Here is a 13,973-nt window from a genome sequence, read left to right as displayed (position 1 = left end):
ACATATTTTATACATTGATGTCTTTTCCTACCAGTCGAGTCGCTGAACTCCATTAATGAAGTAAATCTGAAAATTCAAGCAACAGCCTGAGAAAAACTTTAAAAAAAAAAAAGTTATAGTCCCTAAATTCCATGGGCATAGCGGGAGGAGGCAGGGTTTGAGGTTTAAAGCAACAATGTGAGAAACAACTACTACAAACTAGAGTCACCAAATACCAAGAATGTAGCGGAAAGGAGGGCAGGGGTGAGGCTAAGCCTCCAAGAAATAAAACATTTCACATTAGTAAAGTACAGTGAATAGCACATTTGAGGGATGTTTTGGCCTGAGCCTTTTTCGTTACAACACACTGTAGACATCTCAGAAAATACATTTTTAAAACTCAGAATACAGAAAAAAACACTTCGCAGAGGAGCGTCTACTGTCATTCCACTAACTTAGAAATAACAATTCTAAGTACAAAGGACTTAGCTCCGAAAACAACAACAACAAAACTGAATGGACTAGGTGTGTGTGTATAGGTGTGTGTGTATAGGTGAGTGTGTATAGGTGTGTGTGCAAAAACAAAACAAAACAAAACAAAAACGGAAACACGTTTCCCCATTCCCGACAGAAATGTCCCTTCAAGCGATAAAACTAGCCGGTATTTCAAACAAATCTTAGTTACGTCCATGACATAGAATGATGGATCTAAATTCGAATGAATTTCCCATCATTCAGAGTATAAAACAGATCAGAGAGATTAGTTTCATTTTCTTGAGTATTTCTGAGTGGAACAAGTGTATGATTCACTGCCGAAAGTCTGCAGTAATTTAAAAAGGAAACAAGTGACATCATTAGGCGCATATCATAGTGTCAAAGTAATGTCAACACGCTTCGGCAATGTCAAGGTTAACTTCAAGCCAAAGCAAATCTATATTTATTGTAGCTAGGACGCAAAATGGCCTTACATTCTCTAAGCCAGCGATGGGTTCATTGTGGCCCAGGGAAAAGCTCGATTTCAAGAAAGTAAACTACACACTAACCAAATTCCTTTTTTTTTTTTATTTGACTCATTATTTTATAATTTTTGGAGAATCAAATTAATATTTATGAGGTTCTTCACACAGCTATCTACATAGGCTATAGATCTACCGGTCTATTTTTATCAAACCCATACATTTCATACAGCGCTCGTTTGTAGTGAAGCGATAAAACAGGATATCATAATCTCAATAAATTTAATACATCATAAACATGTAGATCTAGATCCGAAACCTTAACACTGTCCACCGTGAGTTCGTATGGTCATCTATGTGAAACACCAGTACACCCCCTCTCCCATTTCCTAATGAGACTAAAAGGATCCCAATGTGTGCTCAGCAGCGGGCCTCGTCTGCAGAATGTATGACTCCCGCATCTCTAAACAACTTCTGTATGGCCATTAAGGAAAGGGAAGCGCTCAGAAGGTGGGCAAAGAAACCGCTTCAGGGACACCCTCAAAGCTTCTCTGAAAACCTTCAGCATTGACCCAGCCACCTGGGAGACGATGCACGTGATAGAGCATCATGGCGCCGCGCTGTGAAAACTGGCGCAATAATAATAATCAGAGGAGAGGACAAGAGAACAGAGCTGGCAGAAGAAACGCGTCGAAGAACAAAAAACAACCAGGCCAATGACACTAGTTCCAAATGGAATAACCTGCCCAGTGAGCATGCCGAACATTCCAGGCTCACATAGGTCTCACCAGCCATATGAGGAGGAGGGTCAAAACCCCAGTGCAAAGCCCTGAGCTCCTGGATGACTAAAGTGGTCATCAACGAACCACTGAATTTGACAAGGACATCTTGTTGGACAGCCTATCCTACACAAGTAGCCACCATCGAAGTAAAAACAAGTGAGAAACACGAGAAATTGACAAATTCGTTTCACAAACTGTTTCTCGGTTGATGTTTTTCTATTTTAGACAACACTTAAGACGAATGAGACTAATACTATGGGTGGTCGCAACACAAAGGTTAAAAAAAATAAATTTTAATGGAAATTTGAAGCAGCCTCACGTTCTCTACGTATGAATTTAGACTTCAGACTGTAATACTTCTAAACCAGTGGTTCCCAAACTTTTGCAAATGTTTGCAGTCATCAACCTTATTTTTTTTTAAACAAATTTCTACCTCTAGTGAGTTAAAGATTGAAAAAAAGTAATTTAAAACTGCATATTAAGTTATAGAGATCTATCTTTTTTTTTTTTTATTGATAAAATTCACATTTAAACCGATTAAAACAATTACTATGTATTGCTGGAATCACTAAAAACACTGGAAATGTTTCATCATGTTTTTTTTTCTTTGCAGATTTATCAACCGTTGCTACGGATTGTATGTTTCATATAGGAATTTGTTGTTCTATGAAGTAGTCTTTCCAACATTACATAAAAATTAATTAATTAATTAGCCTTAAGTATCATTGTAAAAGGTTTCGCAAAGAGCAGTTTCTCGTGTATTTCTTGATCTTTCACGTGAGGCTCAAATATTGAATCTGCGGAACTGTTTTCATTAACAGGAGAAGGGGTGAAGGCGAGTAACTAGCGCCAAAACCAGTAAGCTTCTAGCAGGAAGGGCTCATTAGCCATGGCTGGCTACCCAGCTAGCAGAAGGAAAAGAGAATTCAAACCTCTGCTGCCTTGCTGCTATACTCAAACATGGGAAAGGTTCGTGGGTCAACCCTGAGGAAAAATAAGTAGACGGGGACCATTAGGCAGTTTGTAGCACACAGCGCTACACCTTGTCAGCACACAGCGCTACACCTTGTCAGCACACAGCGCTACACCTTGTCAGCACACAGCGCTACACCCTGTCAGCACACAGCGCTACACCTTGTCAGCACACAGCGCTACACCCTGTCAGCACACAGCGCTACACCCTGTCAGCACACAGCGCTACACCCTGTCAGCACACAGCGCTACACCTTGTCAGCACACAGCGCTACACCTTGTCAGACCTGTGAGGCCGCTGATATATGTCGTTGGCAAAGAATGGCATAAGAAGCTTTTCATTTTATAACTCATGCCACTGATGTGCCCTTGAACTGTAGTATTGTTTCAACAAATTCGTTTAATAATATCAGATGTAGGTTTGTGTAAAACGGCTGATGAAATCAATGTTTGACCTTTGCTGTATTTTGCTATAAGTAAAGAGATATTGTAAGACGCTCACAAACCATCATCTTCTCTATATGATGTGGAAGTGAGATTATGTGGGTCTGTTCTGAACTTTAAGTGTTCGAAAGTTTCCCAAATCTTTATCTATTTTTGTCAGAGTGGCATTTTCTCGGATGATCCTCCAGCTTAATTGGTTTCATATTATCCTAAAAAAGTCACTTAGGCAACTGTTTGTTTGACAAGGAAGGAAGGCATCCCAATATGAAATAATCAACGCTGTACAGTCTACATTTCTTATTTTAAAACGTTTACAACATGTAGACAAAATGAATCTAATTAAATAAGTATTGAAATTGAATTTAAAAAAAAACGTTTGAATAGCAGGATAAATATTTAAAGGATTAACGAAGGTACAAATCGTATATTAGTGTATGAAATAAATTACAATAATGAAATGTGAAAATTAAGTCTCCACATACTTAAATGAAATCTATTATCGTAGAACCCGGTAGACATCTCATAGACCCCCAATTTAATTTTTCACTTTCATATATCCCTTTGGAAGTCTTCATAGATCCCTGGGGGCCTATATAGACCACTTTGGGAATCACTGTTCTAGACTATAATACTTCTAGACTATAATACTTCTAGACTGTAATATTTCTAGACTGTAATACTTCTAGACTATAATACTTCTAGACTGTAATATTTCTAGACTGTAATACTTCTAGACTATAATACTTCTAGACTGTAATACTTCTAGACTGTGATACTTCTAGACAGTGATACTTCTAGACTGTAATATTTCTAGACTGTGATACTTCTAGACTATAATACTTCTAGACTGTGATACTTCTAGACTGTAATATTTCTAGACTGTAATACTTCTAGACTGTAATACTTCTAGACTGTAATATTTCTAAACTGTAATACTTCTAGACTGTAATACTTCTAGACTGTAATATTTCTAGACTGTGATACTTCTAGACTATAATACTTCTAGACTGTGATACTTCTAGACTGTAATATTTCTAGACTGTAATACTTCTAGACTGTAATACTTCTAGACTGTAATATTTCTAGACTGTAATACTTCTAGACTGTAATACTTCTAGACTATAATACTTCTAGACTGTAATATTTCTAGACTGTAATACTTCTAGACTGTGATACTTCTAGACTATAATACTTCTAGACTGTGATACTTCTAGACTGTGATACTTCTAGACTATAATACTTCTAGACTATAATACTTCTAGACTGTGATACTTCTAGACTGTGATACTTCTAGACTGTAATATTTCTAGACTGTGATATTTCTAGACTGTGATACTTCTAGACTGTGATACTTCTAGACTATAATATTTCTAGACTGTGATACTTCTAGACTGTGATACTTCTAGACTATAATACTTCTAGACTATAATATTTCTAGACTGTGATACTTCTAGACTATAATATTTCTAGACTGTGATACTTCTAGACTGTAATATTTCTAGACTGTGATACTTCTAGACTATAATACTTCTAGACTGTGATACTTCTAGACTGTAATATTTCTAGACTGTGATACTTCTAGACTGTAATACTTCTAGACTGTAATATTTCTAGACTGTAATACTTCTAGATTGTAATACTTCTAGACTGTAATACTTCTAGACTGTGATACTTCTAGACTGTAATATTTCTAGACTGTGATACTTCTAGACTAATACTTCTAGACTGTAATATTTCTAGACTGTAATACTTCTAGATTGTAAAACTTCTAGACTTTAATACTTCTAGACATAGTAAAAAGAATAGCCCCCGTCCTTATTTCTCAAGATGTTCTATCCTTGCGTATTCAATCTAACATCCTTGTGAGTCACTCCGAGTGACAACATTGCCGGAAAAAATGAACATGCTTATTTCAGTTTATAGAGCAACTCATTAACTCTTACTTCCTAGAATAGCTCTCCCTCATCCACTTTCACCCTCATTATGGTGTGCACTATTTCACCGAAACGGGCATAGCATACCTATTTAATAATCTGTGTAACCTGTGTAGTACCGAAAGTGATATGCGTCTGAAGCAGCAAGGGCTATCGCCCCCCCCCCCTCTTTAAACGTTCAACTATGTTATCAGTGACTTCTATTAAAAAAAATAAATGGGGGTCTGAGAAAGCGCTCTAGGTTCCCACGGTGGGAGGTTGTTTTTTTTTAAAGAATGTAATGGCCAAGAAAAGAAACTTTAAAACATACAATTAAACCACATTTGTTTAAATACATATTTACTTTATTTATTTTTTTGGAATCCACACTTACGCCATGTTGTCAGTTTAGTCTTTTTGTTTTCCGAAATTATGTTTCGTATATAATTTTTAGATGATTTGTAAACTAGAAAAGCTTCTTCCAGTATTGCTGAGAAAGCAGTTTTCCTTGCAGACAGCAAGCTGGTGTATCTCTAGAGCGCACTCTTCATCCTACTCAACAAAAGTACGCAAACCAAGTGTAATAAAGAAAGAAGCAGCGCTAGCAAGAAGCCAACAAGGGACATAGCAGGTACATAGAGAGCACTCTTCATCCTACTCAACAAAAGTACGCAAACCAAGTCTGATAAAGAAAGAAGCAGCGCTAGCAAGAAGCCAACAAGGGACATAGCAGGTACATAGAGAGCACTCTTCATCCTACTCAACAAAAGTACGCAAACCAAGTCTGATAAAGAAAGAAGCAGCGCTATCAAGAAGCCAACAAGGGACATAGCAGGTACATAGAGAGCACTCTTCATCCTACTCAACAAAAGTACGCAAACCAAGTGTAATAAAGAAAGAAGCAGCGCTAGCAAGAAGCCAACAAGGGACATAGCAGGTACATAGAGAGCACTCTTCATCCTACTCAACAAAAGTACGCAAACCAAGTCTGATAAAGAAAGAAGCAGCGCTAGCAAGAAGCCAACAAGGGACATAGCAGGTACATAGAGAGCACTCTTCATCCTACTCAACAAAAGTACGCAAACCAAGTCTGATAAAGAAAGAAGCAGCGCTATCAAGAAGCCAACAAGGGACATAGCAGGTACATAGAGAGCACTCTTCATCCTACTCAACAAAAGTACGCAAACCAAGTCTGATAAAGAAAGAAGCAGCGCTAGCAAGAAGCCAACAAGGGACATAGCAGGTACACAGAGCGCACGTACGTCTTTAATGGGCGTGATTTGTTTTTGAAAGAACATCTTCGTGTTAAGTAAGACGTCTTGTCGAGGGTTTTTTTTTTTGTCACACAAACCACAATCCATTTGGGAGCATACTAGTAGATCTATACCTTTTCAATGTTAAAATCTCGGCGTATTATAGTAAGAACAATAGTATCTCTTTGTTATCTGACATAAAAACTTTTCGGTAAATTATGGGGTAAAAATGAGTTGGTTACAACCTAAGATTACACATGCTTTCTGTCTAACGGTGCGGTTACTAGAGTCATTAGGTGTGCACACTCACGATAAAAGCCGACCTCTGACTACTTGTGGTATACAAAAATACTTCTTTCTACAAATCTTTAGAATACAAAAAGACTTATCAACAATGTCTTTATAACACAGACAAATTCTTGCTACTATTATTTCAGCACACAAATGCACAACGTTTTGCGAAAACGTGGTCATCAAGCTAAGGATCGACCTTTGGGCTACTTATTATGGTAATGCCAAAGTAAGACCTTTGGTCAACTTGGAATGCAAGAAACCGACCTCTGGACATAGTGAAGCTTTAATGTTAATGAAAAAGCCCGGGAAACTATGTGCGCTTAGGCCCGTGGTGAAAATGTGCAGCCTTGTTGCTTACGAATCAACTTCAGAACATTGTGATTCTTGTTGGTATCAGCATCTCTACTTCAAAAATAACTCCGCGGATATCCACGTGATTATTTTGATCAACAGTGATCACGTCAACTTCCGGCCTAATCACGCTATTAGATAAACAGTCCTGGCAGTAAATAGGCCTCACATACAAGTTCACGGCCGCGATTATGTCAGCTGACGATTTTCGGCGTCACACTAGTTTTTTGATGGGCCATGTGCCCCCAAGGAAATGGTGAACGCGGGATTTCGTAAAGAGACCCCATCAAGGTACGCCCTACCGGTACAACAAAAAAATGAAACGTGCAAACACGCGTGCTTTTTTTTTAAGGGAAAGAAAATAAGAAAATGCATAAAGTTAGGCTTTTATTCTTTTTAAAGGTTTATCTTTATTCTTAGGTAATTAGAATTATGTGCTGTCCCCGTAATAAGTATCAATACTTCTCCTATGTCATGTATATTGGCGCTTTCGTCCAAAGCAAAAATATGTCACAATTTTTTGCCTATACCTTGTCGATACGCTTGACTAGAGTTTTCCTAGATAAAATAATACAGAGATTTCATTACCACTCGCCACCAGTTTCGGACACATAATATTTGACGCATTCCTGGGTGAACTTATCAACCGAAAGAAAATGTTTGTTTCGCTTGAAAATCGTGTGACACAATACATGAACTGTCTCCGCATGCAGGGTCTTGTATGGATGACAAAAGACTCATTGCGACTGCTGTCAGTAGTATGTATGGTGAGACAATGTTGTGTTGTTGTTTTGTTTTAACGGAAGAGGTATGAACATTCCTTTGTTTCTATATTCCCAGGAAATATGAATAGTAGGCCTACGTGCGATATGTGGACTGAATGATTTGGATGTGTTGCTAGGAATTTGTTTGGAATTGTTATCTCAGGGAGGAAGAGGAAGGGTGCTTTTTACTTTCTTAAACTCTTTCTTTACATGGATAGCTGAAGTTTTGTGTGGATTGATTGAGTACTATCGTTCTTACTTTGTATTTATTATAGTTCTGCAGTAGTCGGACGTCCTTTTGTTTCTATTGTGTAAAGATACTGACATATACATAATTACATATTCTCAACGTTCGCAAAGTCGTACTTGTCTCTTTAGACGTCTTTTCAAACCAAACATTTGTTGTTCACGCCTCCATCGTTAAAGCAGCGTCTTTGTGAGAGAACGGAAACTCATTTCGGCATGTGGTCCCGTCTAGGGCATAGGTCACCAACCTCGGTGAATGCCCATTAAGGGTCGTGCTTGCGTTCTATTTTGACCCATTTACCAATGGGAAATATTTTGCCCACATGCCAGGAATAAGAGATGGCTTGTCACCACTTGGGTTCCACCATACCAGCGACGCCAGAGGCAAAGCAAACCAGGGGTTCCTATGTGTTCCTAGACTGTACCACCACTAACGGTAGAAGAGCTATCCACACAGCGTATGCCCCCCCCCCCCGCCTTCCCCGTGAGACTAGAAATTAGTAGAACGTGCTGGATGCAGTGTTCTCCTAATTAGCATTCTGTCTCCCTTAACAGACGTTTCCATAGGAGTGCAACGTTGAGGCCACAAATAAGCTTCCTCCAGGCTTCTCAGTACTGGGCGAGTCTCTTCAACAGCTCCAAGTCTTGCCCATGTCGGGGTCATGTATTTCCGGGCGAGTCTCTCCAACAGCTCCAAGTCTTGCCCATGTCGGGGTCGTGTATTTCTGGGCGAGTCTCTCCAACAGCTCCAAGTCTTGCCCATGTCGGGGTCATGTATTTCTGGGCGAGTCTCTTCAACAGCTCCAAGTCTTGCCCATGTCGGGGTCATGTATTTCTGGGCGAGTCTCTCCAACTACTCCAAGTCTTGCCCATGTCGGGGTCATGTATTTCTGGGCGAGTCTCTCCAACTAATCCAAGTCTTGCCCATGTCGGGGTCATGTATTTTTGGGCGAGTCTCTCCAACTACTCCAAGTCTTGCCCATGTCGGGGTCATGTATTTCTGGGCGAGTCTCTCCAACTAATCCAAGTCTTGCCCATGTCGGGGTCATGTATTTCTGGGCGAGTCTCTCCAACTACTCCAAGTCTTGCCCATGTCGGGGTCATGTATTTCTGGGCGAGTCTCTCCAACTAATCCAAGTCTTGCCCATGTCGGGGTCATGTATTTCTGGGCGAGTCTCTCCAACTACTCCAAGTCTTGCCCATGTCGGGGTCATGTATTTCTGGGCGAGTCTCTCCAACTACTCCAAGTCTTGCCCATGTCGGGGTCATGTATTTCTGGGGAGTCTCTCCAACAGCTCCAAGTCTTGCCCATGTCGGGGTCATGTATTTCTGGGGAGTCTCTCCAACAGCTCCAAGTCTTGCCCATGTCGGGGTCATGTATTTCTGGGCGAGTCTCTCCAACTACTCCAAGTCTTGCCCATGTCGGGGTCATGTATTCATGGGCGAGTCTCTCCAACTACTCCAAGTCTTGCCCATGTCGGGGTCATGTATTTCCGGGCCGTCCCCTCTTCCTCTTGCCCTGGGGGCGGGAGGGGGGTAAGGGCTTGTCTTGTGATGATATATAGAACTAACCACTGGGTAAAAACCCTGACGCCCACAGACGAGAAATTTATCCTGGCAAATTAGCAAAACTTGGTCTTACAATGACATGTAGTAGCCATTGTTCTCGTGTCCACAACTAGAAATAACATTTCAGAAATATAGCAAGAATCGTAATTCAAAAGAATTAGCTTCGGGGTAAGGTGTCGAAACTTGCGAGTGTCGAAAAATAGAGTCTGTCAGAAATATTTTAAAACTAACATAGTCAAATTACAAATAGCACATTAAATTCCAACACTAAATATACTAGTGAAGTTTAATATTAATTAATATTTCAATTACTGATAAGGGCGTTGATCGCAAATGTTGAGTATGATTGTTCAAAGATGGTTATATTGAGTTATCAGAGTTACGTAGAGATATACTTTCTAAACAACACGATTCATTAACGTATATCTTATAATAAAGTTAATTAATGCTTGAAAATATAAATTTTATCGTCAATGGCAAGTTACACAAACCTGCATAACAGTCACCGACACACCCACACACACTTTAACAAATGAAAAGGATCCCGAACTCCTCAATCCGCTTTGGATTTGAACGCAGCTATCTACCTGTCACATCCTAACATCAACTACCGTCTACATCCAACTGACTGGTTCTACTCTGACGGTTCCTGAGTCTACCTCCTATCGTTGAGTGTCACTCAATGTGTAGGCTACATCAATCAGCACATCGCTCATTAGACTACTCATGAAAAGTACTAAATAATAAGCATTGCTCATTTCCTACCATTATGTATTCGCTAATTATAATACAAACAGCAACGTATGACTCCTGAGTCTTCACGCACCAGATAGGCAACACCCATCAAGCTGTCCATCAAAATTTCTGCTAATGTCTCTCACACCAGTCACACGCCCTTGGAGACAAAGTGTGATGTAACATTACTAATGCATGCATTCTTATCTAATCTACTGAAAACTCTTTGCTATATAGGCTCTAAGAAAGCAACCTTATGAGCCCATGGCCACGCCTATTTTTCTTGTGTCCCACCAGTATTGAAATGCAAGTTGTCTAGTTCCTAAACTACAGCCTATAACTTTCTTTGTCTCGGTCTCGCAGTGCTCTCCCTTTGGCGTCTGCTCTCTGTCCAGCATCATCTGACAACTCAATGATCTCTGTCCAGCATCGTGTGACAACTCAATGATCTCTGTCCAGCATCGTCTGACAACTCAATGATCTCTGTCCAGCATCGTCTGACAACTCAATGATCTCTGTCCAGCATCGTCTGACAACTCAATGATCTCTGTCCAGCATCGTCTGACAACTCAATGATCTCTGTCCAGCATCGACTCAATGATCTCTGTCCAGCATCGTCTGACAACTCAATGATCTCTGTCCAGCATCGTCTGACAACTCAATGATCCCTGAGAAATTTTACCCTCAACTTTGATACTACATTAACTTTTGAAGTACATCACACGCACACACCATGACGTACGAGATAGTGACTTGAAATAGTCGTCAGTTAGTAGGGACTTGAAATAGTCGTCAGTTAGTAGTGACTTGAAATAGTCGTCAGTTAGTAGTGACTTGAAATAGTCGTCAGTTAGTAGTGACTTGAAATAGTCGTCAGTTAGTAGTGACTTGAAATAGTCGTCAGTTAGTAGTGACTTGAAATAGTCGTCAGTTAGTAGTGACTTGAAATAGTCAAATAGTCGTAAGTTAGTAGTGACTTGAAATAGTCGTCAGTTAGTAGTGACTTGAAATAGTCGTCAGTTAGTAGTGACTTGAAATAGTCGTCAGTTAGTAGTGACTTGAAATAGTCGTCAGTTAGTAGGGACTTGAAATAGTCGTCAGTTAGTAGTGACTTGAAATAGTCGTCAGTTAGTAGTGACTTGAAATAGTCGTCAGTTAGTAGTGACTTGAAATAGTCGTCAGTTAGTAGTGACTTGAAATAGTCGTCAGTTAGTAGTGACTTGAAATAGTCGTCAGTTAGTAGTGACTTGAAATAGTCGTCAGTTAGTAGGGACTTGAAATAGTCGTCAGTTAGTAGTGACTTGAAATAGTCGTCAGTTAGTAGTGACTTGAAATAGTCGTCAGTTAGTTGTGACTTGAAATAGTCGTCAGTTAGTAGTGACTTGAAATAGTCGTCAGTTAGTAGTGACTTGAAATAGTCGTCAGTTAGTAGTGACTTGAAATAGTCGTCAGTTAGTAGTGACTTGAAATAGTCGTCAGTTAGTAGTGACTTGAAATAGTCGTCAGTTAGTAGGGACTTGAAGTAGTCGTCAGTTACTTGTTGAAAACTAGATTATGTTTCATTTTAAAATCTCTGAATGTTGAGAGAGTTTTCATTGGTTTCTTGTTTTGTTGTTTTTTTTATTTAGAAGGCCTGCACCCTGTTGATTAAGAACTTATCTAATTGTAATTCTTTGTTAAATGCGTTGTTTTTTTTTAATTGATTTGATTCTAAATATAGCTGGTGTTATCTTTCAGTAATGTATTTTATTTAATCAATTGTTTCTTTGTGTAAAAGAGATAAGTTTAAAGGTCGTAACATGTCCGCTTTGTACTTCATGGAACTGTATCTAGAGCAGTGAATCCCAACCCATTTTACAAATAGATCTTCGCTACTGGTTGTGTGCTGTCCATCTGTCACGTTTAGGTCTCAACAAAACTCAATGCCCTAATGAGGTTACCCCTAACCCATATCGACTCTCCATGCTGGAAATAGGTACAACGGCAACTTCTTGTCTTCTTATAGCGAACTCTTTTGTTTTAAACATGTAGTAAGCAAACTGATTTTAAATCAAGGTTTAACAGTCGTAGAAAACAACTACTTTACAATGGTTATGTTTTTAAATAAATGGGCCATTAACTGTTTTGACATGTGTACTTACCCACTGAGATGGCAAGAAACACAATGGCACTGAGTAGTGGATACATCGTGTATATCCTCTACAGCAACCCTGTGTGCCTGTAATGCAAACAATATATAGAATCTAGTTAATTATAAGAAATTCGACGACCTAAAATGCAATAGAAAACAAGTTTACATTTAACAATTTGATTAATACACCTATCTTCTTTTGTCACAATCTAGACGCCAACTTTTCCAAATATTTAAATAGGAAAGTTGAAGACTAGAGAAGGATTAGCAATGAACTCAAACTCTACTGTGCATACTCTCTATTGAAATGATGACAAACAAACTTGATTATCTACACAAACTTTTCGGAGGAAAAAAAAAATATATTTTTCAAATGTGACAACTGTTAAAGATAATTTATATAGATTGGACCACCCACATTTTTAATGCTAACAAAATTACTTTAAAAATGTTTCTGATGACAATGAGGTGGTATGCAGCCAAGAACATGTTTAAATAAAGGGAGATATAAAACCTTTAGTAAGCATTCATAAACCCATTCCTAAACCCACTACACTGCAAATGACACCAAATACTCTAGGACCAGCAAACACTGAATCGTATCTTATAAGACATTCGTATCTAATGAAACAAATGTTGAGGACACACAAAAAAAAGGATACAAGTTAGTTTAGATGTGAAAGAGACAAGAATAAAGAAATCAAATATACCAAATCAATTACACTACATTCAAATGAACAGCACCAGTTGAAGAACATGAACTGTATGTAATCCTTGAACAAAAAGAAAACCTTCACAGAAGATATAACAGAAATGGCAACTACTAAAAATAGAATAATATTCCAGTTACATAGCTGTCAGTTATTAAATCACTGAACCATAACTGATCACAAAAATGGCTAATTTTAATAAATCTCTGAGACCTGTCAGCTTTGCAATTCCTCTAAATGATTCTCACTACTTTTGGTCTCTCTCTTACAACTGTAATCTGTCTCTTACAACTGTAATCTGTCTCTTACAACTGTAATCTGTCTCTTACAACTGTAATCTGTCTCTTACAACTGTAATCTGTCTCTTACAACTGTAATCTGTCTCTTACAACTGTAATCTGTCTCCCTTGGAAAAGAGAAAATTCACTTGAAACAAGTGACCACTTCAAAGTGTGCTTCAAATCTGAGGAGTGCCTTGTTCAATAATTATGTCACATGGCATGAATTAAGTCACATGACGACATCTTTTTTCTGTGTCAAAGTTCATATCATTTGAACTTCACTGATAACATTTCATTGGTCTATTAAAACATCTGGCTACAAAAATATTAATTTTTTGTTCTTTTTGAACAAGAAAAAAAGAAAAAATTGTTTTTAAGAGAATACAAAATCTGGCTATGCAAAGAACAAAAAAGGAAAGAAAGAAATAACAAAATAAATAAATAAAGTAAATAAGAAAATAAATAAAGCAAGAGCATTACAAAAGCAAAATTAACACCCTAATAATGTATAGCTTATTTTAATAAATGGTTGAAGAGAGACCATGATTATAAATTAAATTTACTAAGATAGAATTATGTAAATGTTGTACATT

The 13,973-nt window shown here is 38.4% G+C and overlaps 1 protein-coding gene across 8 annotated transcripts in view; it reads right to left on the bottom strand.

The window, feature by feature from the left end:
- LOC106054574 (uncharacterized) overlaps positions 1-13,973 on the bottom strand; it is a 74,611-nt gene that overhangs the window by 57,069 nt on the left and 3,569 nt on the right. For 4 of the 8 annotated variants that reach the window (XM_056020887.1, XM_056020885.1, XM_056020886.1 and 1 more), the window contains exon 2: positions 12,400-12,476. In XM_056020887.1, the coding sequence (XP_055876862.1) occupies positions 12,400-12,445 (46 nt within the window). In that variant the 5' untranslated portion in view covers positions 12,446-12,476. Of the gene's footprint in view, positions 1-12,399; positions 12,479-13,099; positions 13,122-13,312; positions 13,433-13,488; positions 13,578-13,973 lie in introns of those variants that run through there. The other 4 variants (XM_056020884.1, XM_056020881.1, XM_056020883.1 and 1 more) reach the window with 4 other exon arrangements.

Source organism: Biomphalaria glabrata, chromosome 2 (assembly GCF_947242115.1).
Source record: "Biomphalaria glabrata chromosome 2, xgBioGlab47.1, whole genome shotgun sequence".
NCBI lineage: Eukaryota > Metazoa > Mollusca > Gastropoda > Planorbidae > Biomphalaria > Biomphalaria glabrata.
Note: the sequence above shows the minus strand (reverse complement) of the source record. Positions and strands in the feature narration are given on the sequence as shown.